The sequence below is a fragment of the Microchirus variegatus genome (assembly GCF_963457635.1).
Source record: "Microchirus variegatus genome assembly, chromosome: 13".
Lineage (NCBI taxonomy): Eukaryota > Metazoa > Chordata > Actinopteri > Pleuronectiformes > Soleidae > Microchirus > Microchirus variegatus.
In genome coordinates, this window is record NC_139814.1 from 12,997,899 (window position 1) to 13,012,352 (window position 14,454).

The 14,454-nt window shown below is 43.1% G+C and overlaps 2 protein-coding genes across 2 annotated transcripts; one reads left to right on the forward strand and one right to left on the reverse strand.

Moving 5' to 3' along the window:
- The first annotated feature begins 2,042 nt into the window (after window positions 1-2,042).
- Window positions 2,043-5,147, forward strand: hey1 (hes-related family bHLH transcription factor with YRPW motif 1). Its single transcript, XM_083899320.1, has 5 exons — window positions 2,043-2,155; window positions 2,314-2,389; window positions 2,513-2,596; window positions 2,697-2,778; window positions 3,437-5,147. The coding sequence occupies exons 1-5, from the start codon at window positions 2,070-2,072 to the stop codon at window positions 4,114-4,116; spliced, it is 1,008 nt and encodes a 335-aa protein (XP_083755446.1). The 5' UTR covers window positions 2,043-2,069; the 3' UTR covers window positions 4,117-5,147.
- A 4,856-nt stretch (window positions 5,148-10,003) lies between these two features.
- On the reverse strand, window positions 10,004-12,355 carry stmn2b (stathmin 2b; the record flags this gene model as incomplete). Its single annotated transcript, XM_083899487.1, has 4 exons — window positions 10,004-10,063; window positions 11,246-11,437; window positions 11,952-12,127; window positions 12,238-12,355. 4 exons carry the CDS (start codon window positions 12,353-12,355, stop codon window positions 10,004-10,006), a joined length of 546 nt encoding a protein of 181 aa, XP_083755613.1.
- Window positions 12,356-14,454: the final 2,099 nt, after the last annotated feature.

Here is a 14,454-nt window from a genome sequence, read left to right on the forward strand (position 1 = left end):
TGACCAACATCATCAGTACCTTGAGTCGAAATATGGATTTCTATGGATTAAATGAGCATTTCAAGCATTTTCAACTAAAAATATTATTTTTCAACTAATTTTGTTCTTTATTTTTAATTCAGAAATGTTACGTATTACATCTTTAAGTCATATGATGACTGGACGACTTTAGATTCTTTATAATAACAACACAAGTGTCTTTTAAACATGAATCTCTCCTATTATCTGTGTGTGTGTGTGTGTGTGTGTGTGTGTGTGTGTGTGTGTGTGTGTGTGTGTGTGTGTGTGTGTGTGTTTTAACTCTAACTGTGGCCACATGTGAGACCCTGCAGGAGACTCTGCAGCTCCTGGCGCAGTAATGTGAGCCTCATGTGTACACAAACACAACCAGCAGCTCTGTCATATTATTTGGGGAGTGTGACCATTACAGGAGCCACCGGTCCTGTGGCGGTGATGTGGAAACATGCGCATGATGCTCTTTTGTTCAAGTCCTTGAAGTCCCCACTGCGTCTTGAGCGCGCATGAGGTCTCTCTGTGGGGTAAGATTAGACTTGTTGGCTTCCTCTGGTTGCGGCAGCGCTCTCTGTCTCTCTGCTCCCGGGCTGAGTTAGTATTGGATTACAGGTTCACACGCTCGCTCGCAGACCGCCCGTCGCCCCGACCAATTGCTCCATTCATTCCAGCGCCGGAGACGGCCGTCGGCCTCTGATTGGTTATCAGCGGCGGTTGGGGAACTTTCCCACGGCCAGCGCGTGCTGACAGCCGGCCAGCCACTCCTCATCACCACCGGGACATACACAGGGGGAGGAGGGGGGAGAGAGGAGGGAAGACGGGGGGCGGCGGTGGCTGTGGTGAGGGACGCACAGGCACGGACCGAAAGTCCATTGGACCACTGTCAGTTTCTCCAAAGATCCTCTATCGTCTGAAAGAGCACTCACTCGCAGTCTTGTACAAAGTACAAAAAGGGTTTGGGCCCAAATGACTTTGGTAGAAGTTGAAGTCACTTTTTTTACTTCAGTAAAAGTCTTAAAGTATATGACATTCACTGTAAGTATAAAAAAAAATGTTCTGATATAAAATGTACTTACGTTTGAGAAGTAAAAGTATTTAAAAAAAAGTGAAGAATGATTTGTTATTCAACATGTGGGTTCAATTCCTGGCTCTGCAAGTCTGTAATGTGTCCTTGAGCAAGACACTTAACCCCATGTTGCAGCGTGTGAATGGGTATGACAGCTCATCAAGACTATAAAAGCTCTATATAAATACAGACCGTTACCAACTCTTCTTCTTCTGATTTGATTTGGTAGTAACGAGTAACACAGATAGTTAGAGGAAATACAGTATTTGTACTTTGTTTACATTACAACACTGCCCACTTACCTGATAAGTGTCAATCAAACAAAGTGATATCTACAGTACAATATATTACAGTTTTTCCAACTTTATAATTGGAAAGTTGGAAAACTGTTCTGTCTGCAAGGTAAACTGGAGCAGTCACTGTTTTTGTTCATGATACATTATTATACATTATTATTATTATTATTATTATTATTATATTACTTAATATACACACATCACAAAAAAGAATCAAAACTTCCCCTTTAAATTTGATTAAATGTTCAGAGAACAAACACATTTTTTTTATTTATAAAATATATATATTGTATATAGTATAATATTAATATTTTACCCTCAAACAGTTATTCTTTTGACAGGAGTAGTTTTAAATGTGTGTTGAGTTTTACATTTTCCTAAACACCGTCAGAGTGAGGCGTCTTCACTTTTCGTCAAAGCTCCTGAGCTCGAGGCCAAACTGCACTGTCAGTCAAACCCTCGGCCGCTCTGTGATTGGCTGCTCTGCTCCCAGGCCCCGCCCTCTCTGGTCGGGAGCAGCGTTGAAATGACACCGTGGGAAAGCTGTGCGCTACAAACACAGGCGCTCGGGGCAAACTTGGACAGACCCACGTCTGAGAGACACGGAGACACACACACACACACACACACCCAGGCACTCACAGACACACACACACGTATACGAACTGAAGGACTATCACTGAGGACGTGTCAAAATGAAGCGGAATCACGACTTTAGCTCCTCTGACAGTGAGCTGGACGAGACCATTGAGGTGGAGAAGGAGAGCGCGGACGAGAATGGGTGAGTTCTCTTCTTGGCCTTGAAGTCTATCTTTTAATTATTACTCTTATGTGATTCCACGTAAAGGATTGCGGAAGCGGACACCGTTGTTGTTGAATTTGTACCAAACGAAAAGTAAAGTCAGAGACTGAACCTCCGTGTGCTTTCATCTCTTTAAGGAATATGAGTTCTCCTCTGGGCTCCTTGTCTCCTGCCACAACCACTCAGGTGCAGGCGAGGAAACGGCGTCGAGGAGTAAGTTTATTCTTTTTTATAAATGTATAATAACTGTGAAGATGCAGTGGGAAATGTCGTTATTGGTGTCTCCATGCAATTATTTAGACAAATAACCCGGATTGTTTGTTATTTTTCCCACAGATAATTGAGAAACGGCGCCGTGACAGGATCAACAACAGTCTGAGTGAGCTCCGCAGGCTGGTGCCGAGCGCCTTTGAGAAACAGGTCAGTCATAATAAACAACATTAAATAAAAACAACTCAGTGAAGAGTTAAATAAATAAATAGTTCTAATTGTGTACATTTGTTTTTGTTTTTGTCTAAAGGGCTCAGCCAAACTGGAGAAAGCAGAGATCCTGCAGATGACTGTCGACCACCTCAAGATGCTTCACGCCGCCGGAGGCAAAGGTACATGTCTGAAAATGATGATTCACCTGTTTACAGAGCAGCTCTCACCTGGTGCTTAGTCTTTCAAAGTAGAATAATGTAGAACTCTGAGTAAAATAAAGCATTGTAGAATATGTTGTGATATTCAGGAGCAACTTTTTTCCCTTCATGTATTAAGAAGAACTCATAAATAATATACAGCAGAAACATAAGCTCGAGTGTAGAGTTATGTTCAAGAACTTTACTTTATTAATCCCTGGAATACAGACAGTGTTTAATGTGTCAGTTTGAAAGAAAATAAGATTAAGGATTATTTTCTTTTTGTGTGTTTTTGAGGACATGAGGGAGTAACTGTCAGGAAGTGAACATCTCCTTTTATGTTCTCTTATGGATGAATGATTATGAAAAACCTAGAGTTCTTGAGGCAGGGACACGACTGCAACTGTAATTGTTTATATATATAAATCCATGAGGGTTAGGCACTTTTTTGTGTGTGACACGTAAATAATGAATGAATCAACCAACGTTGTCTACTCTCCCACGGTTCTAAAGCTGTGGGCACATTGAATCATGTCAAACAGAGCTCCCTTCACTTCTGGAAAAACTCGTTATGTGGTTGATGTGAGCCGAAGATTAGCTGATTATTATAACTAATCAAGTGTTTGTCTTCTCCCCTCAGGTTACTTTGACGCTCATGCCCTGGCGATGGACTACCGTGGTTTGGGTTTCAGGGAGTGTCTGGCAGAGACGGCTCGTTACCTGAGTATAATCGAAGGCCTGGAGAGCACAGACCCTCTGAGGATGCGTCTGGTCTCCCACCTCAACAACTACGCCAGCCAGAGAGAGGCTCACTCGGGTTTGAGTCACCTGGCGTGGGGCTCTGCCTTCGGATCCCCGCCTGCCCACCTCGCCCACCCCCTCCTCCTCCAGCACCAGCACCAGCACCAACAGGGCGCACCTTTGGCAGCTTTACCCCGCAGCACCACCAGCAGCCCGCAGACGCCTCTGTCGTCCACCTCATCCACATCATCCACTTCCTCCTCGCCGTCCTCGTCCGTCGCAGAGACTCACGTAGCGGGCAGACGCAGCAGCAGCAGCGTCGCCACCTCCCACTCGGATCAAGGCCCAATTCGGGTTCCCCCCACGACTGTCGCACCGACCACCGTCCTGCATCCGGCTTTGGTGCCGTCATCGGTCTCAAAGCTCTCCACTCCTCTCCTCTCCTCCCTCTCGGCGTTCCCCTTCCCCTTCAGCACCTTCCCCATCATGTCCCCCGTCACCGCCATCAGCCCCCCCACCGGGACGTCCATCGTGGGGAAGCCCTACAGACCGTGGGGTATGGAGATAGGAGCTTTCTGACTGAAGTGAACACATAGACTCTACTCTACCACCCAGCTGAGCTGGACTTTCAAGGACAAGACTTTATATCAACTAAGAAAGTACTATTTTTTTCTATGACTTCCCCCACTGAGGATATACATAGCTATAGGAGTTTTATTTTCTTGCCAGTGTATTGTGTTTTGTGTAGAAGAAGGAAGGAAAAACAGGCAGTGAGGAGGGAGAAGTGCAGCGACTAAAAGGCAACAGGAGTGATTTATTGTGTTGATTGATCTGTGTTCCTACCCCCTTTTTTTTTTTAAAGTTTCACCCACTGTTTTCGTCCAATCAGGAATGGCTTTTCCAGATGGTCAAGCAGTTGCCGTCCGTCAAGTTCCTGGGTGAAACTGTCCCCGCCCCCTTTTGTGTGTCCCCCCCTCACATTCTGAGCTGACACACACACACACACACACACAGAGAGGGCGTAGGGCTTGACGTGGTTTCAGCGTCTCCTCCTTTTGACAGCATTTTATGGGCTGGAATAACCGGAGCCAGGTGTTTTGTTAGATTAAACAGTGGGAACAGAAGTTATCGACCAGCTTGGTTGAAATAAACGTAACCATGATTTACCCACAGCATCTGAAGTTGAACTGGTGCTCCATTGTTCAAGCGCACTTCCTTCCATCCTGGTCCCTCTCTACAGTAAATTCTGTCCTTACGCAAAATGAAGCTTCACATATGTTTCACCAGGTTTTTACCAACTTGCACTGTTTTGTTTTGTTTTGTTTTGTTTTCTCATGTAAATGATGTTCGGGGCGTCCCTTGTGCTTGCTCAACGCGGCAGCATCGTAGAGCTTCTGCTCCATTCATCAGAGCAGCTGCAGTTAAACAAGACCAGAACAATTCAGTTTGTGAGGAAAAATCCTTGCCTCCTCATTTCCTCCAGATATTTCGGTGTCTCCTTATGGACCTCACTGTCAGATTGTGTATTTTATATTTGTACAAAACGCGAGCGAGGACTGACGGATGACAGTTTTCATACTTTTCAAAGCTGCTGTCGGTGGTAATGATGAAAAAATATCCCTGTAATAAAGAGTTCTGATAAATCACAAGTGGCTTCGTGTGTATATGTGTGTGTGTGTGTGTGTGTGTGTGTGTGTGTGTGTGTGTGTGTGTGTGTGTGTGTGTGTGTGCGCGCACTTGCTTGTTTCTCTCAGTTTGTGCACAGGAAACCATTAACAAGGAGGGGATATCCTGGACAATAGCAGCCTGGCTGGCCCCATGTGCTTCGTGGGAACTGGAGGAGGAGAGAAGGTTTGAAGGAGATGAGGAAGAAGAAGAAGAAGAGGGGAAGGAGTTGGGCATAGAGTCAAAGATGGAGGGGAAAGAAATAAAAAAAGGAACAGGTGAATAAAGGAGACGGGAGACTCGCAGAGAAGGAGGAAGTGTGTTCTGCGTTCGGAGAACAGCTTTGAGTGTTTGCCATTGTTTCAGTCTGCACCAGTTGCACTTTCTGTTCTCTGCTCCTACGCACACACACACGCACACACACACACTGTTTCTGAGTGAGGCAGGGCCAGGTCATGACGTCATCGTCTCTGCAGCCAAAACCACCACACCAGAGGACCTTTTTTTTACGTGAAGACAGCTTGTCTTTTGTCTCCACCTAGTGGCCATTGCTGGCACTTTCTGTAAAGTCATGCTACAGAATTGTATCTGAATGCAAATAATCGTATTGGATTATTATGACTATTATTAACAAATTACCTTGTAGGCATTATTCTAATAAAATGGAGCTAATTTATTGTGTCTTCAATCTCTTATAAACTGGAGAATACTAAATACTAAAGACAGTTTGAAGGCATTTAGTGGAAGTGCAAGGGAAGTGGGCAATGTATGTAAAGTATGGGCAACAAATGAGTATGATTAAATAAACTGTATTTTATGATTGTTAAGCATCAATATGTTGGACAGTTTCGAATCTGGTTATCTGTCCACTGTTTAGTATCAAACTAAATAGATTTCAACGTTTATTTTTTCTCAGCTATCATCTATAAGCATATAGCTCCCCCTGCAGGACACCGTCACAGCACTGGACAGCTCCTTCCTTATTGTGTTAAATGCAATTTGCATACACAATATCTCATGTTAAATCCTTGTTTATACTGTAAATATCAAGTCCATCCTGTATACATCCTGGTAACTGTCTATAATGTGCATTCTATTTAAACTTTTTATAGTCGTATTGTTAATATCGTTATATATTGTACTTTCACATAATGTGGAAATGCATGTTTGTTATTTATTATCTTTATCTTGACTCTCTTTGCCGTAAATTTATCTTATCTTACTAATGTTATCTTTAGGTGAGTGATGTCAGGAGCAGAGGAGGAGCAGGTGAACTGGTGCTGGAGTTTGTCAGCTCTGACAATCCATCAAATATCATGAAAACAACTCAGCATCCAAGGACATAGTAAAGCTTTTCACTGCTACAAGGACGTTAAGCTTCAATTTGCGGCACCATTTTCTGCTATTTTTGAAGTTTAGAGTGTTTATTTTTCCATGACATGTGCCTGGCAGCCAACAACACCTGGAATCTCAGTAAGTCACTTCTCATTGACTAAATGTGGAGAACTCTTAAAATAATGAATTTATAATCACACATGGTTACTGATTATCATCTAATGTGATATATGTTTTTAAACATAAAGATTGCTTTAGTGTGTGTGTGTGTGTGTGTATGGCAAGCGGTTTGAGCATTAATTCGATATCCTTTATATCATACTTAACTTCCATGTACTAGTAAGCTTTTTGTCCTCACTAGTAAGACAATTTGGCACACTAGTAGAACTACTAGGGTGCACTAGTAGAATGACTCTGTCTTACAAGTAACACCTTTTCCACTACTAGTGCTACTTTTGGCCTACTAGTGCGCAATCAAACCTTACTAGTAACCTACTGAGCTGCACTAGTAACACCACTAGGCCCTACTAGTAGGCATGTGTCACGCACTAGTAGCCTCCTGGACCATACTAGTAGCGCCAAAATGCCCACTAGTAGCACCAGTAAGGTATGTTACTAGTGGCCATAGTGTCAACTAGTACTACTGGTAAGGTGTTTTGTCCTACTAGTAGCACTAATAAGGGTCCAAATTATTCACTAGTATTACTAGTAGACATTTTGAGCCTCACTAGTAGTACTTGTAAGGTCAAAAACATTTAGTCTCTTTACTATTACTACTAGTGGGTACTTACTAGTACTACTAGTGGGCATTTTGGCGCTACTAGTACTGTCCAGGAGGCTACTAGTGCATGACACATGCCTACTAGTAGGGCCTTGTAGTGTTACTAGTGTAGCACAGTAGTTCACTAGTAAGGTTTGACTACTAAGGTATGTCTTAGCTTACTAGTACTACTAGTAAGTACCAACATTACCACTAGTAGTAATAGTAAGAGACAAACTGTCCACTAGTAGCACTAGTATGGTGTTTTTGACCTTACTGGTACTAGTATTGAGGCTCAAAATGTCTACTAGTAATAAAAGTGAACATTTGGACCCTTACTAGGGCTAACTAGTAGGCCAAAACACATTACTAGTACTACTAGTGGGCATTTTGGTTCCTATTAGTAGTACTAGTGAGGTCAAAAAGCTACTAGTAGGGTCCAATAGGCTACTGCCTTCTAGAAGGGCCTTGTAGTGTTAGTAGTGCAGCACAGTAGTTTACTAGTAAGGTTTGATTGTGTACTAGTAGTCCAAAAGTAGCACTAGTAGTGGAAAAAGTGTTACTTGTAAGACACAGTCATTCTAGTAGTGCACCCTAGTAGTTCTACAAGTGTGCCAAATTGTCTTACTAGTGAGGACAAAAAGCTTACTAGTACATGGACCTTAAGTCTGATATCAAGGATATCGAATAAATGATCAAACGGCTTTCCATAGTGTGTGTGTGTGCGTGCGTGCGTGTGTGCGTGCGTGCGTGCGTGCGTGTGTGTGTGTGTGAAAGAAGTCACTCTGAGCCACTTTCATTCACTGAACCCCAAATCTTTATTAACCACTGCTTGCTCACAACGATATATGTGGAGAGGGGGAAACACACAAATGGACAGAGAGATAGAGATAGAGATAGAGAGAGAGAGAGAGAGAGAGAGAGAGAGAGAGAGAGAGAGAGAGAGAGAGAGAGAGAGGCAGGTATGACAGTCACCGTCTGACTGTGCTGAACATCTGTTTCACACCGTGACTGTGTCGGTTTATGCTTCACCTGGTCAAACATTCGGTCATCTATCCGCCTGATCTGAAACACACGCTCACACACACACCCACACACACACCCACACACACACCTATGGGCCTATACCGTGCATTCGCCAGGGTTCAACCTCAGGCTTCAAACACCCGCCTGGTTACAAACTGTTCGCATACTTTAACACACTCGTATACACCTTTGACAGATGGAAATACTGTGTTCATGAATGATTGGGTGGGTGCGGTGGTGATAACCTGTTATGGCTTAAATAACGTTGTTGCGGCTTTTACAGTGTATTGGAGTGAAGGGCGATGGTTTCCAGTAGGCGCTGATGACGTTGAGCTCTACTCTAGCCTCGATATGAGACGCAGAGAGGTGTAACTGCTTTTGTTTTTTCCCTTCAGTGTGAGATTCACAGTCTGATCTAAGGAGCTGTTGCGATGGTGCACTTAAACTGTGTTGTATATTGTACAGTAACACATGGTTGAAAATGAGACCGTGGGCTTGTTTGTGAGAGATATAAGAGGCTTCCGCCATTGGTCAGGGATGTTCTATTAAAATTCCTGGTGCCAGATGGACAGGGTTTAGCCCCGGCTCCCCCTGAGCTCTGTGCTGTGATTTGAATAAACGCCTGCCCATGTACAGTAAAGAGCGTGTGAGTGAGTGCTTCTACGGTATGTATATACATAGAGGGATGAAGAGGCTGCAGGTGGAGAGGAGGATGAGGAGGATGAGGATGGGCTCATTAAATGCTATAGTGTTCTCCTGTGGCACAGTCACCATCTACCTCACAGGAATGGGTGTGCAGCGATGGCTCGCAGTGCCCACAGAAATGCATCCTGTCCCCTTTCCCTTCTGCCAACTTCTCTGCACACGTCCCTTCACTAATTGGAACGCTGGCAAGAGCCGTATGGAAAATCACTCCAACACGGATCCAGGTTTTGCTTCCAGATCTAAGGGGGGGGGGGGGGGGGTAGGATGAGTCAGCAACCTCTTGCAGGGACAAGAGGGAAAGGAGCCAGGATGCAGGAAAAACCCTGTGAGGACCCTGCGAGCGTCCGCAGCAAACATCAGCTAGCTGTCAAACTCACGACAAACATCTAAGCCTGTTACCACACAAGATAAACTGTAACACAAGAAAAAAAAAAAAGATTCTCAGGCTGAAATGAACCAACGGAAAATGGTGGAAAATGAACAAATCATTACATCCATATACAGAATATGCAGCGAGAAGAAACTTATATATAAAAATGGCACACGGCAATCAATACTTTTGCTGCTTGTATCATACTGTATATAACAAAAAAAGAAGTATTTACAAAAAAAACCAATACCCACTGTCACTTTTTTTTTCGTTTCTTTTCATTTGAAACAGAGCAAAAACATTCTTTTTTTGGGGGGGAAGAGTGGGCGGGAAACATGAATTTTCTTTCTTTTTTTTTTCTTTTTAATCATTTTTGCATTTTTAGTTTTCCACTCGAACCCTGTGAACCTCCCACTGTCTTGGGGACAGTGTCTCAGGCTGCGGTAGTTTCATGGTAGTATGACAGAGTATGGGGAGGGGGAGGGGGGGCATTGAGAAATATAGGGAAATGTAGGATAAGCTGGTGGAGGTGGGGAGGGGAAGAGGGGTTGGGTTGGTTGGTGGAGGAGATTTTTAAGGTGGAAAGTAGGAGCTGTTGGGGTTTCTCATGCGGTCAACTCTTCTCTCAACTCCTTGTTCCTGCGCACCTCCTGAGCATGCTTCTCCTGGAAGAAACACACAAACACATGTGTTCTTTTCCACATACTTTTTTCCTTTCTCGCTGCAGCATTTTAGTTCTTTTGACCTTTACGCCACTCGAGTATAAAACGTTAATATATAGCTTCTGTAGTTGTAGTATAGAACTACAAAAGAACATGGTCTTGCTAATCCATTGAATCCAATCCAACTTTATTAGTAAAACAACTACAGTGGACCAAAAGTGCTGTACGGAAGAATAAATAAGACACGACTTGTATTGTAACATAACAATGAACGCTCATGAATGACTTCAAAGCAAGGCCTATATAGTCATTGATCAAAATGCTGCTTAAAAATTATGCAATGTGAACATTTTAATAAATAACATTCGAGAAATAATCTAGATTATCCTTCAGATTACAAAAAATCTGATTACACGACTGAAAGAAAAACGACAGATATGCGGCCATAATTATTCAAATTATATGAATACTAGCAATAATGTCACCCATTTAGAGATTTTTTTTTTTTTTAGCATTGCCCCATGTTATGATCACCAGATTTAGAAAATAATTTGTTTTTAATACGATAAAAATAATTAAAATGTGGGATATATATATACATACAAATACGTATAGGTATATATACATTAGGGCTGGGCAATATATCGAACATTTATCGTTATAGAAATTTATGACAATAATCAACGTCATTTTGCCATTATCAATACATTCGATAATTAAAAAAAAAAAAAGCAATAAATAAAAAATAAATAAAAGTTGTTTTTGGCTGTGTTCGTAGGTAGGCAGGCTACCTATATGTTCATGTCCCTTTAAGACACTCGGACACTTATATCAGGCAAATGGTCAATTATGCAAATTAGGTGATGACGTCATTTAGAAACTTCAAATTTATCGTTATCGAGGTGAGCTGCTCAATATATCGTGATATTGATTTGAGGCCATATCGCCCAGCCCTGATATACATAGATGTTATACATATATATATATATATATATATATATATATATATATATATATATATATATATATATATATATATATATATGTATGTATGTATGTATGTATGTATGTATGTATGTATGTATATATATATATGTATGTATATATGTATGTATGTATGTATGTATATATATATATATATATATATATATATATATACGTATGTATGTAAAAACTCCCACTCACCCTCTCCTGCAGGCGATCCATCAGCGCGGCCATGTAAGCCATCCGGTTCTCCTCGATCTGCTCCATCTTGTACTGGAGCTTCTCCTCGGCCATGCGGCTGAAGTTGCTGTTCTCCTCCATGGCCTTCAGCAGCACGTCACGCTCATGCTCCCGCTTCTCAGCCAAGGCCCGGAGTACCTGTGCCTCCTGGGACTGAGGAGGAGGAGGGGGAGGAAGGAGGAGACAGAATGAGTCAGGGAGAAAGGTGTCCATAGAAAGAGAGTGATTTATTACATCGTCTTTATTTCATCATATTTATTCAAATGTAGTGAGTCCAAAACTGGTCATAACAGACTTTCTCGCCTTGTTTTAATTTATATAATGAGCTGTGTGTTTGACCTACATTATTGGACATCTGGTGTTACGATCTTTTATTTGCCAAACTGTGTTATTGATCGGGTGATTGGTTTATTGGTGTGTTTCTGGATTTGTCAGCTGCTGGACTGACTCTATCGACATGCAAATCAATGCAGAGATGCAGGAATAAGCCAGCGTAGATAAACCAGTGTAGATCTCGCAGCTGCAGTAGTCGTCAATGTGACGCTCAATTGACGAGAACAAACCGGACATTAAATCAGATTTGTCAATTAGTCACGGAGAGTCAGGTATTCCAGGACTAATATGTGGCAGCTGTGTGTGCGCTGATAATGACTGGAGACATCCTTACTCTCCTCCGGTCCTCAGCTGCCTCCAGTTTCTTCTGGATGTCCTCCAGGGAGAGGTCCCTCTTTGGGGGGCTGGTGATGCAGTGGTTGACATCAGACACGGGGGAGGTGGGCTTCAGGATGACCTCAAAGGCCTGGCCTGAGGCCCGCTTGTTAATGGGCTTGATGTCCATGTCTCCTGGTGTGTAAATCAGAGAGGGAAACAAGTGAGGAACCACCGCAGATTAGGCTTTATTCAAGCATGCCGCATAAATGTGATGATAAGTGATGATATGTGCATTTTATTACCTTCAAAGTCACCCATGATGTTTTTGCGGGTCTCGGGGTACAGACAAGAGCAGATGAGCGAGAGAACTGAGATCTCCTTCATCTTCTCTTTGTAAGCTGCGGAGGAAAAGTGAAGCATGACTGTGTGTGTCATTAACCCACTAACATACAGACCTACGACACATCATTAACCCACTTCTCGCTCCACATGAGGTCCTCGATTGTCAGAGGAACAGTTATTCATCACTTTAAAGAATGTGTGGAGGAGCTGAGATGCTCTGGGTTCTGTGGAGATTTCGTGGCCGTTGTTTTCACTGCGCCATGAGCAGAGCAGGAATGGATGTGTGTCCTTGTGCTCGTCCTAATTTCCCCCACCAGCAAAGATGCTGCTGCGTTCCCCACAGGATCCACCACACACCATTAGCTATGCATTTCATTTCAGGCTATTATTTATTTACGTGGCCAGACCATCTCCCTACTGTCTCACAGCTACTCTCTGCCTACATCCAAATAAAACAACACAGGATTAGTTTATGCCCTTCAGGTAATTTGGGCTGTTTCTCATCTTCACTGCCCGTGGCTCGGTAGCCCGGCTATTAGCGGAGGATTTAGCTTATCAGCATCGCACAGAAATATGAGACTGTGCATCCCGCGTTCCATTTATGGTGCAAACAGCTAATAACAGTGGAGCAAAGTTGGCATCGATCACACAGGCTCTGCATTTGGCAACCTGCAAACTGCTGAGCAGGAACTAAAGGACAAGGTGCTCCGAAGAGCAGACAGAGAAGAAAACAACCACCCTTGTCTAACCTTGATTTGTTTTATCCCTGCACTTTTGTCACCTACTTAATATCAGCTCCCTGCAGGGAAAACGGCAAAAAAAAATAAAATATCTGCAACACACTGCACATTGTAAAATATTCTGCTTCTGCACATGGCTGCTCACTTCTGTCAGGGTGGTGCTGATGATGCCTGCTGCTGCAGATTTCCATACCCCAACACTATGGCATAATCCATCACTGAGAGCACAAGGCCTGCAGGGCTGAATGTGCCTCACTGACGGATGATTTACAGTAGCAAAGAAAAAAAAAAAAAAAAAAAAAGAGATTTACTGTGAAAGAACTTCTCCACGGTGGGGTTCAGTGTACAGTCAGATTAATCCAAATCCCATTTCTTACTCTTATTCCCCACTTTCTCTCTCCATCTCCCTCTCTCTCCGTCTCACTTTCTGCCCTGCAGACTGGCAGACGCCACATTAATGTGATCAACTCTCAGATGGAGTTCTCACTACTCTCTGATGGCCTTGTTAACCCTTTCCCCCTGAGGAGGAAGTGGAAGTGGGTGTGCGCGCGCAGCACACGATAGTGATGAAAGAACACCGCATGTGGAGATTGGGAGATTGGGCTGAACAATTAATCGAGTATAGAAGTTAATAATTTTGATGCTATTTCGTGTGGCAATGTGCCATTCAAGGAGGAGTGTGTATTGAATAATATGTTGTATTAAGTTGGGGGTTACTTGGAGATATTTTACCCACATCTTTTAGCCTCGGGTGGAGATAAAGGCAGAGTCTGGTGAAAGATGCTCACGTGAAATGTCAACAAGGGAAAGGTGAGGAAATGCTCGGCGTAAGTTGCAGCTAACAACTTTCTGATGACAGACGACGACGACGACGCGGGGGAGAGAAGTAGAAGTAGTAATGCAAGCAGCTCCCAGTGGGACTTTGCCGCCGCCATCAAACAGCCCCAGGGAAGCTGCTTCCACCCTAATGGAAGCCGCCACCTCAGGTGGATAGCACTTTCGTTTGTAATTAGTAGACCACACCATTTCTGCTGACAAGAGGGGGGGAGAAACTGAGCTTTTGGAGGGTTGTCACACACACACACACACTCATTAGCTTGCTGTGTGCACGTCAAGACACCCGGCAGCCATTTTCTCCCACACACACAAGCTCCACCACTTGACAGCTCAAGACAAATCAGTGGAGCAGGTAATTTGGGTTAAGTGCTTATGGAGCACATGAGAGGAGACTCTTGTTTAGTGGTTGCCAGGCTCTGGTCGCAGCCTTTTCTCTGCTCAGCAAAACCTTATTTTCATAATTGATTGCATCCTTATTGGAAACTGGCCCAGTTATTTGATCAATGAATTGATTAATTGTGCCTTTTTTTTTTTGAATGTTACTATCAAATTCAAAATTTTAAACTTGAAAAGGCTGCAATGAAATGGTTCTGTTTTGTT

Coding starts and splice junctions, on each gene's coding strand:
- hey1 (XM_083899320.1), top strand. CDS start 2,070: ATGAAGCGGAATCACGACTTTAGCTCCTCTGACAGTGAGCTGGACGAG. Junction 2,390..2,512: donor CGAGGAAACGGCGTCGAGGA/GTAAGTTTATTC, acceptor TTTTTCCCACAG/ATAATTGAGAAACGGCGCCG. Junction 2,597..2,696: donor CGAGCGCCTTTGAGAAACAG/GTCAGTCATAAT, acceptor TTTTGTCTAAAG/GGCTCAGCCAAACTGGAGAA.